The sequence below is a fragment of the Acartia tonsa genome, chromosome 5, assembly GCF_053477335.1.
Source record: "Acartia tonsa isolate MP-2025a chromosome 5, ASM5347733v1, whole genome shotgun sequence".
NCBI classification, from domain to species: Eukaryota; Metazoa; Arthropoda; class Copepoda; order Calanoida; family Acartiidae; genus Acartia; species Acartia tonsa.
In genome coordinates this window covers 12,587,102-12,612,387 of record NC_137264.1, presented here as the reverse complement: position 1 = coordinate 12,612,387, position 25,286 = coordinate 12,587,102, and the positions used below count along the sequence as shown (strand labels likewise).

The 25,286-nt window shown below is 32.5% G+C and overlaps 1 protein-coding gene across 1 annotated transcript; it reads left to right on the top strand.

Annotated features, from left to right (window-relative positions):
• The first annotated feature begins 14,651 nt into the window (after positions 1 to 14,651).
• LOC145318777 (uncharacterized) lies at positions 14,652 to 21,110 on the top strand. The gene is made up of 6 exons (XM_080160321.1): positions 14,652 to 14,819; positions 16,257 to 16,393; positions 16,826 to 16,938; positions 17,888 to 17,970; positions 18,642 to 18,775; positions 20,571 to 21,110. The coding sequence occupies exons 1-6, from the start codon at positions 14,798 to 14,800 to the stop codon at positions 21,042 to 21,044; spliced, it is 963 nt and encodes a 320-aa protein (XP_080016447.1). The 5' UTR covers positions 14,652 to 14,797; the 3' UTR covers positions 21,045 to 21,110.
• Positions 21,111 to 25,286: the final 4,176 nt, after the last annotated feature.

Here is a 25,286-nt window from a genome sequence, read left to right as displayed (position 1 = left end):
AAAACACCTCTTTATCCCTAGATAAATAAGTTTGGTCAAATCAAGATTTTTTACAGATTTTTTTTCCCTAAAGAGTAGAATCCAATCAGTTCAGTGGTTACCAAGATCTTAAGGGACAGACAGACGGACAGAAATCAAGCTACTTTGTACTAGAGAATAGAGTTATACACATTTTTAATAGCAAAGCTTTTCTTTTCGTCCGTCCGAGATAGATAGCTTTTATTCATTAATTTAGGCATGTTAGAATTGTCCTTTTGATTTCAAACTTTTCATGGTGATTCCTGTAGTAGTTAGGTACGATTTAGAAAGCGTATCAAATCTATAAACATTACCAGAATGTCCAATTGTAAACAAGTTGTTTTTTCTACTTTTTTAACAACACATTTTTAAAAGCGAAGCTTTTCTATAATTAGGGTCGGTCCGTCGGAGATAGATAGCTTTTATTCGTTAATTTAGGCATTTTAGAATTGTCCTATCGATTTCAAACTTTGCATGATGATTCCTGTAGTAGTTAGGTACTATTTGGAAAGCGTAGCAACTCTATAATCATTGTCAGAATGTCCATACGTCCATTTTAAACATGTTAATTTTTCGTCCGAGATAGATAGCTTTTATTTGTTAATTTATGCATGTTAGAATTGTCCTATCGATTTCAAAAATAGCATGATGATTCCTCTAGTAGTTAGGTACGATTTAAAAAGCGAAGCAAATCTATAATCATTACCAGAATCTCCGTACGTCCATTTTAAACATGTTGATTTTTCTACTTTTTTAACAACAAAATTTTATGTGATCTAATTATCCGTTTGATCTGGTTTTTGGTATATTGATTCCTGGGACAACAAAGAACAATATTATTAGCAAAGCAACTCTATAATCAACTCATAAAATGTAAGTATGTCCAAAAACATTATCCTGTATCAAGCAGTTTTTCAACAAATTTACTTACAATTTTGCTTCGACTCTTACACTTTATATTCTGATTATTCAGTTCAGACACTATACAAGTGTTAATGTCCGTTTGTCCTAACGTTTCAGTGCTTCGCTTTTATGGATGTTGTCATCCTTGTTATGTGATCTAATTATCCGTTTGATCTGATTTTTGGTATATTGAATATTAATCAACTCTATAATCAACTTTTAAAAATGTAAGTACATCCATAAACATTATCCTGTATCATGCAGTTTTGCAACAAATTTACTTACAATTTTGCTTTGACTCTTATACTTTTACATTCTGATTATTCAGTTCAGACACTATACAAGTGTTAATGTCCGTTTGTTCTACCATTTTAATGCTTCGCTTTTATGGATGTTGTCATCCTTGTTTTAATTGATTTTTTGGGGGGGTTGGGAATTTTTCTTAATGCAATCCCTCTCGGTATAATGATACCCTTGCAGAAATAGTTATAAACTCTCCTATACAAGTGTTAATGTCCTTTTGTTCTACTGTTTTAATGCTTTGCTTTAATGGATGTTGTCATCCTTGTTTTAATTAATTTTTTTTGGGGGGGGGATTGGAATTTTTCTTGATGCAATCACTCTCGGTATAATGATACCCTTGCAGAAATAGTTATAAACTCTCCTATGAACAGCTACTATTTATACTTTTTAAAAGCAAACCTTTTCCATAATTAGGGTCGGTCAGTCCGCCCGTACGAGATAGTTAGCTTTTATTCGTTAATTTAGGCATGTTAGAATTGTCCTAGCGATTTCAAACTTTGCATGGTGATTCCTGTAGTAGTAAGGTACGATTGAGAAATCGTAGAAACTCTGTAATCGTTACCAGAAGGTCCGTACGTCCATTTTAAACATGTTGGTTTTTTTACTTTTCTAATAAGAATTATTTATGTGATAAAATCATCCGATTGATCTGATTTCTTATTACTGATTCCTATTACAATAAGGTACAATATTATACAATATTATAATCAAGTATTAAAAATGGCAGTATGTCCTTAAACAGAATTCTGTTTTTAAGAAGTTTTGCAACAAATTTACGTATAATATTGTCAAACCTTATATTTTTATATTTTGTATATTCAGTTCTGACACTCAACAAAAGTTAATGTTCGTCTGTCATATCGTTTCAGAGCTTCGCTTTTATGGATGTTATTATCCTTGTTTGTGTGTAACTTTAGTTTAATGATTTTCCTATCAGTCGATTAAAACATGGAGAAAAGTGTCATTTAATGAAAGTGTGTTGAAAATTACCAACTTTGCCTCGCCACTGAGATCGCCTCACTTTAACCTATGATTGAATTTCCTAATAATCAATGACTTATTAGTGAAACAAGGAAAATAATTTCCAAATTTAAATCAGTTTCAGCTCTAAGCATGTCTAAAACTTTTATTGATCTTTAAAAAAATGTTTAATACATTTTTTTAACTTTAGGTTACAATAGATTACATGTTTATTTTGATGGAGATACGTTGTGACGTACAGCCAAACAAATTAGATAGAAGCTGCGCTTCTTAAAAATATATCTGGATGTGTGTGATGGGGGAGGGGGGGGGGGTCAAACAAGGTCAAGTTATTTGACCGAAAAGAAATGTTGTTAATTATGTTATATGATACTCAGGGGTTGGGGGAATTATTCATATTTGTTTTTTCTCCTCCCATTCAAACTAAATTGTTCTATCCTTTCTTTGCATCTCAAATAATATTTTATTTGTTATTAAGGTAATAGAGGTGGTTTAATTTTAAGCTGTATTGTTAAGGGGAACCATATTAGTTGAGCGGTTAGCACATATATTGCTTAAGGACAGGTTTTAAGCCATTTTAATAATATTAGTTCAATTTAATAAGGATGACAAACAACATTCACCGTAAATACTAAATACTATAATAAAGAAAAAAAACAACATTATGCTATTAAACATTAGCCTTTTGTATTGGAATAAAATTGTGGATAAGCATCAAATTTCGTTTTAATCGGTAGAAAAGTAAGAATACAAGTCCATGTTTAAGGACAAGTCTCCCCCCTCCCCCTTTGCTCAGTATCATACAGAGCAGCAGTGGAATTAACACAATCTTTTGAGCTTAGCTACTTTATGACTCAATATTATTTTCAACAAAACGGTTAAATTGATAGAATTTCAAAATTTATCAGGGATCTAAAGGGACAAGACAATGGACAATAAATTGATGTACATCCCCAATGATGATACACAAAATTAACCCCTTTTTGTAGATTATAATTAGTGGTTGAAACATTTGGACACTCAACTCAATAAACCGATAATTAAAGTCGCAAAGTTGCAACAAATAAGAAAATGTTACTAAATGCTTTTGAGTCTAGTGTAATAAACAGCCCAATGTTCCTCCCTCCCTGAAATTTATCTAAAATCATAATAATGAACAATGGAGGATAATTTGATATCTCAATCTGATTATAATAAACATTATTAGCACCTATCTTCAGATTAAAATTATTGGTAGTTTGAAGGTTTGGTCAGATGTTGTCATCCTTTTTAATTTTTTAAGAGCTAACCATTTTGTTATTCAAATTTACTTGTTTTAAATTAGTAAATGGGTTAATGTTTGGCTTTATTTCTCAAACCGTTTTATGATGCATTTGTTTGAGCCAGGGTGGGGAAAAACCCAGGGTTTTTTAAAAAAGCCCAACCCAACCCGTAAAAACCCTTAAAACCCTGGGTTTTATTGGGTTTTTTTCGGGTTTTATTGGGTTTTTTCATTTAGGAGTCAAATACATTTGATATATTGATGAAATATTAAAGTTTATGTTGTTGTAGGTAAAAGGTAAGCAAGATTTCACAATAAACAAGATAGATAATGAAAAAAACTGGCATTACGATCAATTATAAACCCGTATTAGCAACGGTGCACAAAATATTCTATTAGGGGGGAGGGAAGGTTAAAAGCTTCAAAACATGGAACCTCCTCCTCTATTCCTAAGCTGTCAACATCCCCCCCCCCCTCCCAGAAATTATTAAGGTATTCCCCTTTTTACATTCCCTTAATAAAACCCTCTGCACGCCACTGTAACTATTTCCTTTCATAAATTATTATGTTTTAGTTTAAAAATCAATAATGATTATGTAATTTACACAATTTATATATCATCAATTTAGTAGCAAAGCGTTTTCTGAAGTTAAGTTTTGAGAGAAAGTAATTTCATAAACATTTGAACAATAAGTAGAGCATCATTTTTAAAAGGGGGGGGGGGGGGGTTAATGCAACCATCTCGTAATCAATGATTAAATGGCACTTAGAATTCGAATTGCGATCTGAAATTTTTCATGAGTAATCCTTGGTAGGTCTATTTTCCCTAAATCGAACAAAAAGTTGGAAAAAGTAGCGGCTGGCGGCTCAACTGTTAAGCCGTTTTTTGCCTATCTTGAGGGCAAATTCATCATTAATTACGTAGGAATCAACTTTTTAAAACATATTTTGGTTTAATTCATGTTAAATGATAGCAATAACCATTTTTAAAATTTCTAGTACCTACAGCAACCGGCTAGAACCGTTTGATAAGGTTTTTGGGTGACAAAAAGTATTATGTGGAGATAGGTTTTGTGACTAATTTGCTCTTAAGATAGCCGAAAAATGGCAAAACATCTGAGCTGCCAGCCGTTAGCCATTACTTTTCCAACTTTTTGTTCGATTTAGGGAAAATAGACTTACCAAGGATTATTGAGGCAAAATTTCAGATCAAAATTCGAATTCTAAGTGCCATTTAATCATTGATTACGAGATGGTTGTATTAACCCTCCCCCCCCCCCCTTACTTCATATTTTTTTACGTTTTTTAGGTAAAATTTGCTTTAAAATGTTATTAGATCCTAGTCTTTGAGTAAATAGAGGTTTAATTTGTAAATTTTAACGTGAAATTTCAATGTTTTTTCAAAAACCCAAAAAACCTTGGGTTTTTTTTCAATGGGTTTTTTAAAAAACCCTGGGTGGGTTTTTTTGGGTGGGTTTTTTGTATGCCCACCCTGGTTTGAGCAAACCAGGAGGGAGGTGCCATTGGACCATAAATTACACTTGTACCCAAAGTTTTATAACCAGTTCATACAGGATAATGTTTATGGACATACTTACATTTTTAGGACTTGATTAGAGAGTTACTTAGCTTATAATATTGTACTTTGTTGTCCCAGGAATCAATATACAAAAATATACAAAAATCAGATCAATCGGATAATTGATCACATAAAAATTTGTTGTTAAAAAAGTAAAAAATCTACATGTTTAAAATGAACATACCGACATTCTGATAATGATTATAGAATTGCTGCGCTTTCTAAATCGTACCTAACTACTACAGGAATCACAATGCAGAGTTTGAAATCGATAGGACAATTAACATGCATAAATTAACAAAAAAAGCTATCCATTCCGGATGTACAGACGGACGTACATACGAAAGGACGGACCGACCCTAATTATAGAAAGCCTTGCTTTTAGAATATGACGAAACGCCCCTTGCCACTAAAGGGACTATACCCAAATAAAGGAACCTACAGGAATAAGACAATGGCAGATTAATTGATGTACATCCTCAATTATGGTAAAGAAAATTACCCCTTCTATACATTACGATTAGGGGTTGGACGTTTGGACACTATAGTTAATAAACTAACCAATCAAAATTCGATAAAAGTCCTCAAAACTTTTTGAACGATGATTTGTTTATTTCTTATCGTAAATGGGAAATTTTCATCAATTTATCGTCCATTGTCTTATTCCTTAAGTCCCCAAAGTTGTTAAGCCAACGAAAAAGAAAACGTTATTATCAAACGTTGGAAACTAGCAGAGAGAGAGGGGGGACAATGGGCTGTTTATTAAACTAGTCCCCAAAGTTTTACGATAATGTTTTCTTATTCGCTGGCTTAACAACTTTGTGGTCTTTTATTGTATTTTGAATGGTCAGGTTATTAATATAGCAGTGGTTATACCAACAAAATTGAAAATTCAGTAAAGTTCACCAAAGTTGTTAAGCCAACAAATAAGAAAACGTTATTTTAAGACTTTGGGAACTAGCAGAGAGAGAGAGAGAGAGAGAGGGGGGGGGGGCATTTTGCTGTTTATTACACTAGTCCCCAAAGATTAAAATGGCGTTGCTACAAAAGACCAACTCTACAAAAGACCAACGCCTACAAAAGACCAACTCTACAAAAGACCAACGCCTACAAAAGACCAACTCTACAAAAGACCAACGCCTACAAAAGACCAACGCCTACAAAAGACCAACACCTACAAAAGACCAACAACTACAAAAGGGTCAATTTTTTAAAAGCAAGGTTGTATCGGGTTCGAAACTATTCCGTTACGTAGCAAACACAGACTTTGGACAAACTGTCGGACGGAATTTTAAAATTCAGCCTGTGGACAAAGTTATTCAAGAAAGAAATTTCGGTTTTGAATTTTGTCCTTGTGTTTTAATCGCCATATTGGATATCATTAAAATTGGAAGATTTTTTCTTTAAAATTTAGAAGATTTTCAAGCCATTATTTGATTACATTGATACAAAAAAATAATTACAATTTTTTTCTTGTAATTGTGTCGCTTAAAATCTATTTAAAGCAAACATTATATTCATTATATTTATTAATTTGATAAATACAAATATGATGCTACACCAGTTGCAGCTATAGACCTTCCAGCTCTACGATTTTTTGTAGTCGTTGGTCTTTTGTAGGCGTTGATCTTTTGTAGGGTTGGTCTTTTGTAGGCGTTAGTCTTTTGTAGAACCGACTAGTTGGTCTTTTGTAGGCGTTGGTCTTTTGTAGAGTTGGTCTTTTGTAGCAACGCCATTAAAATAACGTTTTCTTGTGCGATGGCTTAACAACTTTGGGGACTACAGAAGGGGTAATTTTATGTATTTTAAAGTTAGTATGTTTTTCAACCTATTTTAAAAAAATTACACTATTCTAAGACATGAATTTTATGTGTCATCATTGGTAATGTACATCAATTTAACAGCCATTGTCTTATCTCTATAGATCCCTATATTTTGATATAATTTCAGTATTTTGATTGATTGGTTCCAAACTAGCAGAATCCTAACTTTTTTTGGCCAATAATTTAATTATTTTTTTTTGTATTGTAATTGGCAATTTTCATAATTTTATACTTCATTTTCTAATTAATTAAGATTCATGGTTAAGATTAAATTTAGTTTGAAGTAAAAACAAGAATCATGTAGAATCCATGTAGTGAAAGCAATGCTAAAACAAGGATGACAACATCCATAAGTATCGAAGCTCAAAATTTATTGATAGACATCAGGAAAAATAATCTTTTAGGTATGTTAAAAGACATAAATGAAATAAATCCCGAAACCTTTTAAAAATGTATGATATCTTTTGAAGCATTAAGCTAAGAAGAAAAACGTGAAATCTAGGAATCGATCTAGCCCCCCAACCAATAGCAAGTCTTTAATAAACTTGGTGAAAATATGTATAATGTTGACTTAATTATTCCCTAAAAATTCCAGCTGTTTATCTTGAACAGGAGTCGAAAAATCATGAAAACTTGAAAAACTAGGAAGTGATCTAGCACCCCAACCAATTATCATATCTTAAAAAAAGCTTTTTAAAAATGTTGACTTGATTAATCCCTAAAAAATCCAGCCGTTTATCCTGAACAGGAGTTGAGATAATCATTAAAATTAAAAACTAGGAATCGATCTAGCACCCGAATTAATATACAAATCTTAATTGAACTTAGTAAAAATATGTATGATGCAAATTTACTTAATCCCTGAAAATTTCAGTTGTCTGTCTTGAAAAGGAGTCGAGAAAATTATGAAAACAAAAAAATCTAGGAATCGATCTAGCACCCCAATTAACATACAGATGGACAAAACAATGTATAAATTAGATGCGCATTTATCATGGGAATCTTCACTAAAAATTTCAGCTGTCTTTAATAGGAGCCGAGAAAATCACGTTTCTCCCATTTTGTCTCAGATAGACGGACAGACGGACAAACAGACGGACGGACAGACGGACGGACGGACCGACGGACTGACGGACGGACATTTCGAATGATAGAGTAGCTTCGCTACTAAAAATCACGTTTCCCCCAAATTTACTATAATCGCAATAATTTTATGTAGACTTATGCATTTTATCCTGTAAATGTTAGTTTGTCCTTTCATTTCAGAGCTTCGCTTTTATGGATTTTCAATATTTGGTTCCTAAATCTGTATTAAAGTTAAATGATATGTGAGCCACAACATACGTAGATTTTAAAATTTAAATTGAGCGGCTCATAGTAATTGTAGAATAAGGTAGGCATACCATTAGAACCAGTATGAAGTCTATTTTACGTCAACTGACTTAAAACTTGACTTGTTTAAGATTGTAAAAGGGGCTCTTTGAAAAGATTTTGTGTTAAACAGTGAAACTGTTGAAACAGTAAGTTTAAACATTATTGTCAACCATATTTTTTAGAAGCACAGCTTCGCTATATCAAAAATTTATCTGTTCGTCACAACGTATCTCTAATGTAATAAATAAGTAATCCTTAATGTTTTCTATGTACACATAAGATACTGTTTCATAAGCTTCCACTTTAAACTGCCCAAATACTTAGATATTATTTTCTTTGATTGAAGGGATTATTTGGAAATTCGATATTTCCTCCCCCCCCCCCCCCGTCACAAAAAATAGAGTTAAAAGTATGTTACAGGGATAAAGTTATAATTACAAGATGATAAGTTAAAAGTATTATAGGGATAATGAGTAGTTGGTGTGAAAATTGGGAGGAGCAATTTATAGATTCATGGAAAGAGGCGTATATTATAATACAATTAAGAATTATGAAACCATATTTCAGGAAGGAAGTAATATAATTTGAATACCAAGATTTTTTAAATGGTTCAACCTAATGTGACAAAGAGGGAGGAGAAATTTATAGATTCCAAGAAAGAGGCGTATATCATAATACAATTAAGAAGGAAATAATATAATTTTGAATCAAAAATTGTTTGGTATTTACAGTTTGAAAAAAAGAAAATATGTTATCCCACTTTTTAAATCTAATCCAGCCTTTAACAATTCAAGTATTAAAATTCATCCAATTTCCATTGTAATTATAATATAATTATTGATTGATATCAATTTTATATAATTGAATCAATAAACAAATATTGGATATGTTCATTATTACATTAGCTTCATTCATTCTACGATTTTAACACTAGTCTCCTAGCTAAAACAAACTTTGCTAAAACAGATAAAGCACTGATTTACTTAATCCTAAATCCCTGTGTTTGCCTGTCAATTCAGGGTTAAATTGAAAATGAAAGTTAAATAATAAATCAATGTTCAGCGTCTCATTTAGTTATTAAGCACTGAAACAGTAGGACAAACGGACATTAAGACTTGTATAGTGTCTGAACTTAATAATAAGAATATAAATATAAGTCAGCTACTCTATAAATTAATATGCTCCCTCGTCTTTGATAAGAAACTGAATAAGGAAAACGAAATTTCTGACAACTATAATTATATGGTGAATTATATGTTTTACATCTTTCTCAACATCTATATCGTACCTAACTACTAGAGGTATGGTATCATCATGCAAAGTTTGAAATCGATAGGACAATTCTAACATGCCTAAATTAAGGAATAAAAGCTATTTATCAAGGACGGACATACGGATGGACAAACCGATCCTAATTATATGAAAGCTTCGCTTTTAAAAATATCATCCTTATAATAAAGTAACAGGATGTGTGTTTGTCTGTGTGTACCAAAGGATCTCGCTAACCGCTGAACCGGTTGGGTTCTCCTTTACACAGTAACTTCTCATAGGTCCCGGGAAGGTATATAACTATTTTTGGGGGAGGGTACCACCACCCTCCCAAGAGAAATCGCCCCTAGAAAAAAATTACCTCTCCCCCCCCCCCACAAAAAAAATAAACTCCCCCCTCATCAAGTGACCCTAGAGGCCTCTAGGGGCGTAGCCGCTGGTACATAATAAAGAATAAGAATATTTTTCATTAAAAAGATTTTTGCTAGGTTTAGTGATTTTATAATAACCTATAATTATCATATTTGAAAAAAAATATTTGATTATTACAAACAAAATCCATTAGCCTGGCAATATATATGTTATTATACAATATTGCAACGCTAATTGTTTCTAAGACTATAATTTTACATTCACAAAACATAATTAAGTCTGCAATATTCTGTCTATTTGAGGCTTAATTATTGTTATTTCCTTGTTAATGATTGCATATTACATATTTCAAACAAAATTTTATGTTATTTTGGGTAATTATTATTGTCCCAAATTTGCAATATTACACGAATTTTAATTTCGTCAGCCCAAGGTACTATGTCTGATCTCATTGGATATTATAATATTCATAGACCAGGGGGGGAATATTAACCCCCCCCCCCCCCAGCGTCAATCACGCTAGTACTAAACTCATTATTCAGTGTATCCTTTATATCTAAGATCTATATTCTTTACCTTGCAGGGTTACAATACATAAAAACTGGAGAAAAATGGTTCTTACCAGCGATCATTAGGGATAAGACACTGGACAATAGATTGATGTACATCTTAGTGAAGATAAACAAAATAACCCTTTAATTATTAGTTGACATTACTAGTTTATAACCAACTTATCAAAATTCAATACTAGTACCGAACGTTTTTGGACTTCATTATAAAACTTTGGGTACTAGTCCCATGTCTCATTCCTCCCTAGAGATCGTGTTACAAAACTTTGGGGACTAGTATAATTTATAATTATTTATTTTTAAAACTTTTATGTAAACAAATCCTATTTTTATCTAAATATGCAGATTAATCCTTTCTATTTACATAGGATAAGGATAAAATAAACCCTAGATTACCTTGAGGGGGGGAATATTCCCCACACCAGCTCTTTTAGGGGGAAGGGTAAGTATAACTGTGATAAACACTATTAAGAGGGGGTTTATCTAACTATGAAGGGAATATAGGCACGCATCTATAGGGTTAAACTTAAAGGGACATAAAAAACTTTCATTTTTACTTTTGAAAATGAAAAAAAACAGGGATCTTAATAGATAAGACAATCAAAGAATAAATAAATGGACACCCTGAATGGTGATACTATTGGTTGAAAAGTTTGTACATTGCTTGTTTGTATACCAACCAGTCGAGATTTGATAAAAGTCCCCAACGTTTTAAGCCAACAAGTAGAGATAAGACAATGGCCGATAAATTGATGTATATCCCCAATATGCTACACAAAATTATTCCATCTGTAAATAAAAATTAATGTTTGGGAACTAGACTTAAAGAACCAACCAATTAAAATTTGATAATAGTTCTCAATTTTTTTTACACAACAAATAAGAAAACGTTGTTATAAATATTGGGGACTAGTGTAATAAACCAGTGGGGAAGAGGACAATTTGCTGTTCGCTAGTCTCCAAAGTTTTATAAAAACGTTTTCTTATTCGTTAGCTAAAAACTTTGGGGACTTTTATTCATTGTTAGGTACATTAAGTAAAATGTTTTCAAACGTTTCAACCACTACTAGTAATCTACAGAAGGGATAATTTTGTGTATCATCATTTGGGATGCACATCAATTTATTGGCCATTGTCTTTATATTCCTGGTAATAAACAGCCCAATGTCCTCTTCCTCCCTGATAAACGCCAAAAAATAATATATTTTAACCATAGTAGTTTCCCTTGAAAATGCCGCCAATATAAATTCCCTGCTTATTCTTATTTTATATTCTTGATGAATAATAATATTTAGTTTTATTTACATTAAATATTTATATTCATTAAAGAGACTCTCTTGGGGTTTGCAATGGCTTAGAAACAGGCTCTCGTTGAACTCGCCAGAGAGGGATGAAACATTGGATTGTAAATTATACTGGTACCAAAAGTTTAAAAATATTTATCTTATATAAAATCTTGTATGGTTGGTACAAAATAGCTGTGTATAAACTATTCAACCACTAGTTTTATTCTACAGATTAGGTAGTATTGTTAAATTGAAAATAAGTGTTTTTGGTATTTCAGTTTTATGAATAGCCATAATTCCTAGGGATCTTAAGGGATAAGACAATTGGTTATAGATTTATATTCATCTCCAATGATGATATACAAAATTAACCATCTTGTAGATTAAAAGTATTTGTTAAAAAGTTTTGACAATAATAGTTATGAACAAACTAACTAAAAAGTACCCAATGTTTTAGAGCCAACGAAGATATAACTGAGTTAATAAAAACTTTGGGTACAAGTGTAATTTACAGTCTAATGTCCCCTTCCTCCCTAATAAAACTTATTCTAATGTTAAAGTTGGAGAGTATCCCTTTATATGTGAAGATTTTGTTAACAAGGTGACATGCGCTCCCTAGCGGGGACACTGCAGGGAGGAAGGGGACAATGGGCTGGTTATTACACTGCTACCCAAAGTTTTATAACTATGTTAGCGTTGAAAAAAAAAACTTTTAGTGAGTTTCGATTGGTGTGTCCAAATTTTCCAACCAATAAATTTAATCTACGGAAGGGATAATTTGTTCATCCTAATTGGGGTTGTATATAAACTTATCCTCCCCTAGCGGCTACGCCCCTAAAGGCCTCTAGGGTAACTTGAGGGGGGAGAAGGGTTGAATAATACAACCCAATTTATTATAGTTTTAAAAAGAACAAGGAAAAAAATTCGAGATAATACTTTTAGGGTGATTTCTTTTAGAAGGATGGTGGTACCCTCCCATAAAATAGTTATAAACCTTACCAGGACCTGACCAGGACTCATTCATGAGAAACTACATTGTAAAGGAGAACCATTTTGGTTCAGCGGCGAGACACACAGATGCATACACAGAGATCCTGTTACTTTGTTGTAAGGATTGTCTTATTCCTTAATATCCCTGTGACCCTAGTGGGGACACTAGTGTGGGGACACATAGACACATGAATGATTAATTAATAATTTATGTGTGAAATAATCACACATAATAGAAACTTTAATCCTTGTTAGCATGAGAAAATATACAGGGATTTAAAGGGATAAGAAAATGGCCGATAAATTGATGTACATCCCCAATGATGATACACAAAATTACCCCTTTTGTAGATTAGAATTAGTGGTTGAATTAAAGAACACTAAACTGATTGAACTAACCAATCAAAATTTAACCCAAAAGTCCCCAAAGTTGTTAAGTCAACTAATAAGAAAATATAATTATGAAATTTTAGGGACTAGTGTAAAAAACAGCACATTCTCTCTCTGGAAAATAATCAATCCTTATATAAAAGTAAAAGGTTGTTTTTTTTGTCTGTGTGTCCTTACCGAAGGATCTCGCTAATCACTGAACTGATGTGATTCTCCTTTACACTGTAGATTTCCAAAGGTCTTTATAATTATTTGTTTAACCACTCTCCCAAAAGTTTTTTACTTTTATTGGTAATATCCACTTAGAAGTTTTTTTTCAATTTTGAAAATTTGAGTACCCCCCAATCCGCAGCGCTCGGCTCCCTAGCCTATAACCTAACCTATCCTAAAATAGTTGTTCTCTGTCGGGGGAGGGGGGGGGGGGGGTCCCGGGGTGTACTCAAATTTTCAAAATTGAATAAAATTTCTAAGAGGATAACGCCCTTTTTCTATTTAAAACTAAGTTTTATGATTAAGGGAGGTGTGTTGATTTCTCTCTGCAACAACTGCCCCTATCCTATTTTTCTTATTTTTTGATAATGATTCCCTGGACAAAAAGGTACAATATTATAAGCTTGACATTTCTATTATAAAATCCTTAAAATCAAGTATGTTCTTTTACTGAATCCTGTATTTGCGCCTTTTTGCAACAAATGTATGTACAATTTGGTTCAGACTTACTTAATGTTCTGACACTCTATAAGAGTTATTGTTCGTCCTTTCTTCTGATTTTAGAGCTTTGCTTTTCTGGATGTTGTCATCCCTGTTATGTATATAATTTATATATATTAAAAACTCAATAGGATATATCGACAAAAGAGAAAAAAATATTCATCGCTATAATTAAATTTTTAAAATTTCATAATATCAACAAAAACTTAGTGTAATCGAAAATTAATCTACAATTTTAGTAAATTTTTTTATTTAATACCTTTATTTTATTTTCAAAATTTTCAAAACAGCAAATTATACAAAATATCATACAGATTTATATAAATAAAAAAATATTTATTGTGATTTCCCTCAAAGTGCCTAGCGAGCATAGAACCCACCCAGCCCTTATTGTTAAAATAAATGGAAAATAATGAGGGGTGTATTTTTTCTTTATAAATAACACCTACGGGAGGCTCTAACCCAGCGGGGATAAACTATATCCAATATAACCTAGCCTAGGTAAAACATAAACACCGAAATTATACCTTATTTTCTATTATTTAAAAACTAGTGACAACGCCTCCTTGAGGGGAGAGGTGATTTATTGTGCTAATTCTCGAGGGAGGGTGGTAGAAACCTCCCCAAAAATAGTTTAAACCTTTCAAGGACCTGAGAAAAGCTACGTTGTTAAGGATCACCATATCGGTTCAGTGGTTTGAGTGATCCTTTTGTAAAGATAGACACAGTGACATCCTCTTACTTTTATATAAGAAGTAAGGGCTTCTGTGATCGACTAGGCAATTTAGGTAAACCACCTTATTTTCTGTTAGAAAATTAATGCAGCTTACGTACAGTCAAATTTTGTCATTGTTTTGCTAATTTTTTTAAGCTGCGATTTTCCTGCTTTATAGAAACATAGGTATATTTTAGAATCATATAAAAAGATTTGAATTTGTTAATTATTCAGTTCAACATCATAATTCAATATGAGAAGTTTGATTTTATTGGGTATGTACATTATTAATAGCGAAGTTTTTCTATATTTGTTTGCTGTTCGTCGTTAACGGTTAGCTTTTATCGCTAATTAAAATGTTTTATTTGTTTAATTGAATTTTAACTTGACATGCTGATTCCTTTAACAGTTGGGTGTAATTTTGAAAGTATAGTAACCCTATATTTGATACATGAAAGTTTGTACGTCTATTATTAAAGAAGATAATTTGTTAAATAATCAGTTCAATATTAGAATTAATTATTAACTTTGCATGATGATTCCTGTATTAGTTAGGTACGATTTAGAAAGCTTAGCAACTCTATAATCTTTACCAGAATGTCCGTACGTTCATTTTAAACATTTGTTTACTTTTATTACAATAATTTTTTATGTGATAAAATCATCCGATCGATCTGATTAAGTATGTATTCTTATTTTGTATATTTAGTTCTGACACTCTGCAAGAGTTAATGTTCTCTGCCGTACTGTTTCAAAGCTTCGCTTTTATGGACGTTGTCATCCTTGTTAACTTTAAAAGATGTTTTCTTTAACAGTTGGGTACGATTTTATTATATTAGCAACCAAATTTACGACTGTAAATTTAAGTCTGTACGCCCATTCTAATCTAGTCTTCTGTGTCAACATTGTTTTGTACGATTTAGTTAACCCAATAATATGGTTCTTGGGTTAACATTATATTCAGAGCATTTCTATAATTATGGTTTTAAGAATATTTGTATATCCTTGGAGAATATTCTGTATTTAAGAAGTTTTCATCATATTCATATGCAATTTTCTTTGTCCTTTGTCTTTATTTTGTTTGGTTTATTAGTTATTCTTAGATTTTCTTTATATATTAATGTTTAAAATTTTCCTAATTCTAATTAAGAATAAAAATATCTTATTTAAGGATGACAATCTACATATAAGCAAAAACACTTTAAATATTAATATTAAAGTTATTTCGCTTAAAAAATAATTATGCACTACAAAACTTTCAGTTATAATCTATACATACTAATGGATTTATTATTACTTGGATCTTGAATCAGATTATAATATACTCTCAAAACTTGTAGCTGGCTAAAATAACACTTCTTTCGATCCATCTCCTACTCTCCTACTGGATGAGCGAACTGACCAATAAATGATGTTCATGTCAGCATTCAAGTTGACTATTATTTTTCCCTTTCTATTGTTTCAGGGATGTTTAGGGATAAGACAATGGCTGATATATTGATTTACATCTCCAATGATTATACACAAAATTACCCCTTCTGTTCGAAACGTTTGGAAACTTAAAATAATGAATCTACCAATCAAATCTTTATGTAAGTCTCTAAAGTTAAGCCAATGAATAAGGAAACGTTATAAAAAAAAACTTTGGGGATTAGTGTATTAAACAGCTCAATGTCTCTTTCTCCCTGTCTGAACTATGTCCATTATTTTAGGAGTATTATGCGCAGCTGCGGTGAATGCTGGGAACAGCCATGGCAGCAGTCTTGGCGGCGGTTTCTATCCATACTACAGCGACGGCTATGTTGTGTATCATCCCCTCATGTTGAAAGGAGCGGCGACTTATCCCCAGGTAATAGAGATACTCTAAAAGAATTCTCCTTAAATCAGCCAATATGATTATACTAAAGGTACATTCAAGACCTCTCATTGGTTCAAACATTTTACAGATTTTGGTACATTAGGGCATAATTATTTCCTTTCCTTTGTATATGAGTTTGCTATAAATTCTTGCATATCTTGGGATAATGTTTTTCTTGGTTAAATAATTTTGTGTAAAATTTTAATTTTCTTCCCTCTTATAATGTAAAACCTACGACAAAACCTAATCTAGTTAAGGATATTTTTTTTCTTAGAAAAATTTTTCTTTCTAAAAATTTTGTTGCCTTCATCTCGTGTTTAACAAAATATAAACAAGCAATGGTTTAAGTCTGCTAAATATACCTTTTTAAGTTTGACAAAAAAATGCAATGGACCATCTTTATATATTATGTCAATTCCCCAGGTGTATGAAGGACCTGCCCCATACTATCCCCAGTATGTAGCCTCGGGAGCTGTCCCTCAAAATCCTATGGTCCCCTCTCCTTTGACTGTGGTACCTCCTCCACCTGGCACCAGGTAGAAGATTTTTTTTCAGTATGGCTTCGAAACTGGTTGTTATCCGCTGGATTTGTACTGGTTCTCTGCCATACTGATAAATCATGTAAAGCATTGCATAACTGGTTTGAATCTTAAATTTTTTGCAGGGAAACGCTGTCTATTATACAACGTGATATATTTTTCGGATCTACTGCAGTTCACGGTAAAATATTGCTGGTAACGAATATTGCTAAAAATTTATGGATTTTAAAGGCTGCTAGCTGCCAAACGGCTGAACGTACAGATCATACCCGCACACCATTTTAAGCGGCATAAGGAGGCCTACAAATAATCTGAAATAGCCAAGATCCAATGATGCACAGGGAAAGCTTCACTGAAGAAAAACCGCATAAAATAGGTCTTTTTCGCGCATTTCTCTGCACTGCAAGATAATTACGCACTATTGATTTATGGCTATTCCAGATTATTTGCAGGCCTTTTTATGCCGCTTAAAACTATGTGCGGGCAAGATCTGTACGTTCAGCCGTTTGGCAGCTAGCAGCCTTTAAAATTCATAATTTTCTAGCAATATTCATTACCAGCAATATTTTACCGTGAACTGCAGTAGATCCTATTTTTCTTATGACATTCATTCATATTTTTTTCACATGCATAGCAGTAGGATTGTACAATTACACCTCATACTATGAAGGCACAATATTGAGCAAAGCTTTTTAAAAATATTGTGTAAAAACTACTTTTACATTCATATTCTGCTTGTTTTAAGTTTTGACACTGTTTTCATTTATTTTTCTAAATTAATTTTGTTCTCTTTGTCTTATTTTTTATTTATATTTTCATTAATGATTGATTATGGAAATAGTTTCATAATATCTATAATTTCTTTAACCTACTTTTTTTTACATCTCTACAAGTTCTTTTTCGTGTAATTACGCTTTTTACTGTTATACCTTTTTTTTCTTTGTAGATTTTCTGGAGAACTTGAGGTGCCAATTTCCGCACCTGGTGGATTTGGAGGACCTGGAGGTTCTGCCATCTTCGCTGGAACTGGTAAGTTCTCATTTTGTAACAAAAGCAGCTTTATATCTGTCTGTGTAGCAATGAATCTTTTTAACCTTTGACTAGTCCTTGGATGGATTATAAACTCCAAAAAATGCCCTTGTGTAATTTCTTTCCCCCACCTAAAGTTCTCTGCAGGCATAGCCCCTATTCTTGGTACTTTACGTAGTAGAGGGGTAAATATTATTATTCTATTAAGTCTTTTTATATTTAAGGGTTATGTAGATATCCGTGGAAAAGGAATGTAATTTGACAAACAATTCTAAGTGAAAATTTTCAAACAGACTCCCTTCCTTTTTTTTCTCCCTTTCGTTTACACTTCCCTTCAGTTACATAAAAAGTTTTACGCCAACGAAATATTTAATTTTCGTCAATTTCAAATGGATTTAATTGGCTGATTATCCGTCCCTGATTTTAAGCAATGATTTCGGTTACTACCTAACAAATAGCTCTTTCTCATGCTCCAAGTAAAAAGGTCTATAGATGAAATTGTGTTATTATTTTATTGGCTTGTTTGTAAACTAAGGCCTGTGCCCTTGATAATCATTTCCAGTCCTTCATGATGTAGTAGTAGTAGTAGTAGTATGTCTATCTAGTTTAGTAATGTGATGTATTTAAGACTCTTATTGTTAACATTTTTCTTTTGATTCTACACATTTCAGGTGAAGTAAATGCAGCTGGAAGTGGCCTTGGATTCTTTGCTGGCCAGGGAGAGGTAGATTTTGCTGGAGCTTTCCCTGCTGGTGTATTCATGGGACAAGGACAGGCACAGTTTGATGGAGCTGGACAAATCCAGGTATAAATACTTTCGTTCTGGTGTTTTCATGGGACTAGTACTATTATAGTTTAATGGAGCTAGACAAATCCAGGTATAAACACTTTACTTGCTTATGTATTCATGGAAGTAGGACAAGCACAGTTTGATGGAGCTGGACAATTCCAGGTATAAATATTTTTCTTGTGTTTTCATGGGACTAGGACAGGCATAGTTTGATGGAGATGGAAAAATCCAGGTATAAATACTTTCCCTGTTGGTGTATTCATGGGACAAGGACAGGTACAGTTTGATTGAGCTGGACAAATCCAGGTATAAATATTTTTCTTGTGTTTTCATGGGACTAGGACAGGCATAGTTTGATGGAGATGGAAAAATCCAGGTATAAATACTTTCCCTGCTGGTGTATTCATAGGACTAGGACAGGTACAGTTTGGAGCTGGACAATCTAGGTATAAATACTTTCCCTGCTGGTGTATTCATGGTACTAGGACTGTTACAGTTTGGAGCTGGACAATCTAGGTATAAATACTTTCCCTGCTGGTGTATTCATGGTACTAGGACTGTTACAGTTTGGAGCTGGACAATCCAGGTATAAATACTTTCCCTGTTGGTGTATTCATGGTAATAGGACTGTTACAGTTTGGAGCTGGACAATCTAGGTATAAATACTTTCTCTGCTGGTATATTCATGGTATTAGGACTGTTACAGTTTGGAGCTGGACAATCCAGGTATAAATACTTTCCCTGCAGGTGTATTCATGGTACTAGGACTGTTACAGTTTGGAGCTGTACAATCTAGGTATAAATACTTTCCCTGCTGGTATATTCATGGTACTAGGACTGTTACAGTTTGGAGCTGGACAATCCAGGTATAAATACTTTCCTTGCTGGTGTTTTCATGGGACTTTGACTATTATAGTTTAATGGAGATAGACAAATCCAGGTATAAATACTTTCCCTGTTGGTGTATTCATGGGACAAGGACAGTTATAGTTTGATGGGGCTGGATATTGATAAATCCAGTTATTAATACTTTCCTTGCTGGTGAATTCATGGAACAAGGACAGGCACAGTTTGATGGAGTTGGACAAATCCAGGTATAAATAATTTCCTTTCTGGTGTATTCATAAGACTAGGACAGGCATAGTTTGATTAAGCTGGACAAATCCAGGTATAAATACTTTCCCTGCTGGTGTATTCTTTGGACAAGGACAGGTACAGTTCGATGGAGCTGGACTAATCCAGGTATAAATACTTTCTTTCTGGTGATTTCATGAGACTAGGACTATTATAGTTTGATGGAGTTGGACAAATCCAGGTTTAAATACTTTACTTGCTCATGTATTCATGGAAGTATGACAGGCACAGTTTGATGGAGCTTGACAATTCCAGGTATAAATACTTTCCTTCTGGTGTTTTCATGGGACTAGGACAGGTACAGTTTGGAGCTGGACAAATTCAGTATAAATACTTTCCCTGCTAGTGTATTCATGGTATTAGGACCCGAACAAATCCAGGGATAAAAATATTCTTTAAAAAATAAAGTCTGAAGCATAAAATTTCTGATAGTGGGTTTAATTGGATTTACTTAATGAATGACTTTGGGTGGTTTTATGTCTCTTACAGGATTTTGAACATATTGACAGGATAAAAATTGTATATATAGGTTGTTAATATGGATTTTTTTATTGATCGGTTTATTCATCTAGAAGAAGGGGATGGGGATGGGGTAAAGGTTATTTATTGTGGTTATCATTATTTTAAGTCTAATCCTTAATTTCTTTGCTAAATCTACTTATTCTATTTTGTTTAGGTAGAAACTGTTCCTGGTGTTGGCGTGGTTGGTGGCTTCCAGAACTTTGTTGGCCAGGGAGGATTCCAGGGAGTTGGAGCTGCTGCTGCTGTGGGTACTGGTGTTGTCAACGCCCAGGGAACTGGAATTGCAGGTCTTGTGGGCAATGGAGTTGTTAATGTGGATGGAGTTGGTCAGACTTTTATTAATACACAGAGATTTGGTAGAAGGTATGATGTGCCAGCTGGTTCTAACTATAACTCTGTCCTCCCATCCTATGGCAACCCTGTCTACAGCCCTGCCCTCTCATCCTATGGAACCCCTGCCTACAATTATAATGGATACTCTACCTATGGTAGCCTTCACAATGGAGGATATTTACCCAGATCTTATGGAACCTACAGGCTCATCCGTCCTGCTCCAGTTGCTGGAGTTTCTGGAACTACCTATGCACCTGCCTATGGATATAGACATGCACCACAATACAAATATTAAATTATGATGTTTGAACAAGTTTTATCAATTTTAGCATAAATTTATGAAATATAACTTAAGACTCTATGTTTATTCTTTTATTTCTGTTTTGATTGTTTGATTAGTGAAGGTTTATACCTAAGTCTTGCTGTATTAGGCTGAGACGCTTTTGTACAGCTATTAGGGCCAACTCAAGCTCCGTGTTCAAGCACATTATGACTTAACTTGCTTACTCCTGAGAGCTTATTATTACTTAATTGTCAAGTATGGATGATATCCCAGAAATGGACATGTTATATCTAGATAGTCCATCTGCCCCGATTTTTCGTCAAAATTAAAAAGGGATTTTTTGCAGACAGTACTGTTTACATTCTGTTATATACTAAGTACTGCTGATTATATTTGAGACAAATTTATTTGACAATATAATTTTCTGAAAGCTAATGTTATTAAAAGAATTTTATAATTAACTTGATATATGTTTTATCATGTGTTTCACAGTATACGAGTGAAGAATTCTTTACATAAATTAAGAAAAATATGTGAAATTTATAGCAGACATTTAACACGACTGAAATGAAAAAAATATGCCCTGACACAATTTCAACTAATGAGATCTTTATGTATTTTCCTATTGGTGATATCCAACAATGTGTCTCTTGAGTAATTCTATTGACTCAAATCTAATAATTAATGGAGGACTCTCTCCTTAGAGGAGCTTGTGATAAAGGGTATTATTGATATCATGTACATGACTATTGAGTATCTAAACTTACTCTATAATTCCCTTCTTATACAACCAGGGGAAGTTGCGTGATTATTATTGTGAATGAGAAATTTTATTTTACATATGGATATTTAAACTCTAACTCTCACTACCGTAGCTCAGTGTGCTACCACTGAGCCATGACTTATTCCTGTAGTCCGGTTTAGTAGTTTTCGGTAATGTTTATACAGTTACACTAACCTAGCTACTACAGAAATCACCATGATAAGTTTTAAATTTATAGGATAATTATAACATACCTAATTTAACGATAAGAGCTATCTGTTCTGATCATATAGATATATATATATATAAGAGAATATATGCAAATACTTCGAGTAAATCACCATATTGTTTAAAGATACGGTTTATAGATTTTGAAGTATGAACGACAGATCCATGGACTAGACACTGACAATGTATAGACTTGATGAGCATATGCCATAGGAATCGTTACTAAAATTTTAGCTGTTTGTATACAATTTACATTTTAGTTTGTTCATTAAAATCTAAAAAAATATGAACTGATTAGTAGATTTTTCAGAAAAGCTTTTATTTAAGATTTCATTACCAACTGTTATTGGTAATGAATTGAGCCTGTTTAGGGCCAAGGCATTCCCCCTACTCTAACTATTCATGTTGCGAACCTGACATAGCAGCAGTGTGAACCATTTTAACGTCTTTAGTTATGACGCGGTGTCGGACCGAGATTCGAACCTATCACCTTCCCGACGACGAGCGGATGCGCTACGTGTTGATCCACGGTCGCGTGTATAACTAGTTGAGATAACTAATAACTATACTTAATTTGATCTTACTCCAAATAAACAATATTAAGAAATAAACTAGTTTTAACAAGTCATACATTACATACAAACGAACATCGTAGTATATAAAGTAAAGGTTTCTTGTCTGAAGCTTAAGATATCTTTATCTACTGAACCGATAGAGATCTATGTTTTATGATCTAATATTCACATAGTTTTAAGTTATTTTATTCAGATTCGAGTATTTGGAAGGTTTTAAAAGACTTTCTCGTATTCATTCGAATCCGGTGGATAGAAACCGGTTCTCATCCATACGAAAAAACTATGTCTAGCATCTTATTTTATCCAGCTTTCGACGAATATAGAAATGTACAATCATAAGATTAAAACCAGTTTTTTTAGCCGGCGCCTTCGGCACCTCGGGGCTAAAAAAACTAGTTTTAATCTCATATATATAATCTCTATATCCGCGGAAAGCCGTTTATAATACGATGCGAGAAATAACTATTCAAGCCCTTCTCTGCCTCTCTGAATACAGAGGTTCTAGATACCAGTGGCGTAGCTGCTTGTTAACAGAATAATAACTACTTCTCAAGTGGTGAATACCAGGAACAGGTATAACCGACAAGCAAAATAAATCTAAAATAATATTTGGGGGGCAAATGGAGAGGTCGTCAATTTTACGATGTGTTGCCCCCCAACGACAGCTGAAAAACACGTATAGGTTTCGTGATTTCCCCCCGAATTAATTTCATTTTTGGTATAAGCTGGGTGAATACATTATATAGTTTTAATATAAAAGAAGGCGTCTTAACTTTTTTGCTTTTTATTTAAGATAGCTAGTCGGTGTTTTTAGTAAGAAGTAGATGTAAAATTGTCCATAGAATTTAGATATGCAATCGTTTTTTTTTGTAGACCTCTTATTTTTGAAGTAATTTAATTTTTTTTAATTCAAGTCGGTTTTAAGGTACTAAAACGGAACAAAAAAAAGAGAAATAAATAGCCATAATGAACAAAAGTAGTAAGATCTTTAATTTGGCACCTCACTTTTTTAATTCTGTTGAGTAATTGTTGAAAAAATCAATTTTTATTAACCTCGGTGAACTAAAACTTTGAACTGATTTATATCCTGAAATAGGCATAAAAAATATGTATTTATATATACCTTTAGGAATTAGAAAAATATTACAAATCCATTCTAAGCAAAATTGAAAAAAGTAATAAAATAAAAAATTGTATTATATTAAAAATGGCCAAAAATATTATACATTAAAGACAACATTTACTTTCATTATTTAGCTGTGAATTAATTTAGCCCAATCTCAATTTCTATTTTACATTTGTTTTGTTATGAAATTAATATTTAAAGAAACACTTTTTTACGATTTATTATCTTTATTATTTTTTAATTAAAGTATTTGATTTTTGTTCTAAATAATCATCAATAAGACATCTAAAATGAATGGCCCTCTTTAGTTGAAAATGGAAGTTAAAAGCTAGAAAAAAGTCTATTTAAGTTACCTTTACATGGCGAAAAGAAATTGAGACATAGCTTAAGTAAGTTTAGCCAATGATTTATAATATTTTGGCAATTTTCATATAAATTTTTTTTCATAGTTTATTAACTATTTTGCAATTTTGCAATTTGCTTAGAATGGATTAATAATATTTTTCTCATTCTAAAGGTATATATAAATACATATTTTTATGCCTATTTCAGGATATAAATCAGTTCAAAGTTTTCGTTCAACAAAGTTAAAAAAAATTGATTTTTTCAACAATTACTTAACAGAATTAAAAAAGTAAGGTGTCAAATTAAAGATCTTACTATTTATGTTCATTATGGCTATTTTTTCTCTTTTTTGTTCCATTTTAGTAACTTAAAACCGACTTAAATTTAAAAAAAAACTTAAATTACTTCAAAAATAAGAGATCTTAAAAAAAAACGATTGCATATCTAAATTCTATGGACAACTTTACATCTACTTGCTAAAAACACCGATTAGCTATCTTAAATAAAAAGCAAAAAATCAAAACACCTTCTTTAACAAAAATATTTTCCATTTAACAAGATACTTTTTAGACTTGATTATAAAAAGCTTTGCTTTTAACATTAAGTAATGATCTTAAATATATACATATTTCACTATAGCTACGAAACTGATAAATTTCCGCTGGAGACACACAGAAAACTGTCCCGAATTTGTATTAATTTTGAGGAACAAGACTCCAGTAACGTCATATTTTTCTTTCCCGAAAAAGGGAAGGGGGGAAGAAAATCTCTTCAAAAAAGATGGGGAAAACCTCCTTTTCTCCCATCTCTTTTTTCTTCCCCCGTCCCTTTTTTTTCTTTCCCCCTTCCCTTTTTCGGGAAAGAAAAATATGACGTAACTGGAGTCTTGTTCCTCAAAATTAATACATATTCGGGACAGTTTTCTGTGTGTCTCCGCTGGATTTGGCCCCTTGGTACTTTAAATAATCCTTTGAACAAATTGTTGATGCGAATGGTAATAGAACGAATATATCATATAAAACAAGGATGACAACATCCATAAAAGCGAAGCTCTGAAATGGTAGGACAAACTAACATTAACTCTTGTAGAGTATTAAAAAAATCAGATCAATAAAATAATTTTATCTGATAAAAATTTGTTGTTAAAAAAAGGTAAAAATCAACATGTTTAAGATGGCCGTACGGACATAGTTGTTATGATTATAGAGTTGCTACGC

What these genes read in the sequence shown, in the direction of transcription:
- LOC145318777 (XM_080160321.1), top strand. Translation starts at nt 14,798, where the DNA reads ATGAGAAGTTTGATTTTATTGG. An exon ending in GAGCGGCGACTTATCCCCAG is followed by an intron (nt 16,394 to 16,825) that starts GTAATAGAGATA and finishes TCAATTCCCCAG; the next exon opens with GTGTATGAAGGACCTGCCCC. An exon ending in TGCCATCTTCGCTGGAACTG is followed by an intron (nt 17,971 to 18,641) that starts GTAAGTTCTCAT and finishes TACACATTTCAG; the next exon opens with GTGAAGTAAATGCAGCTGGA.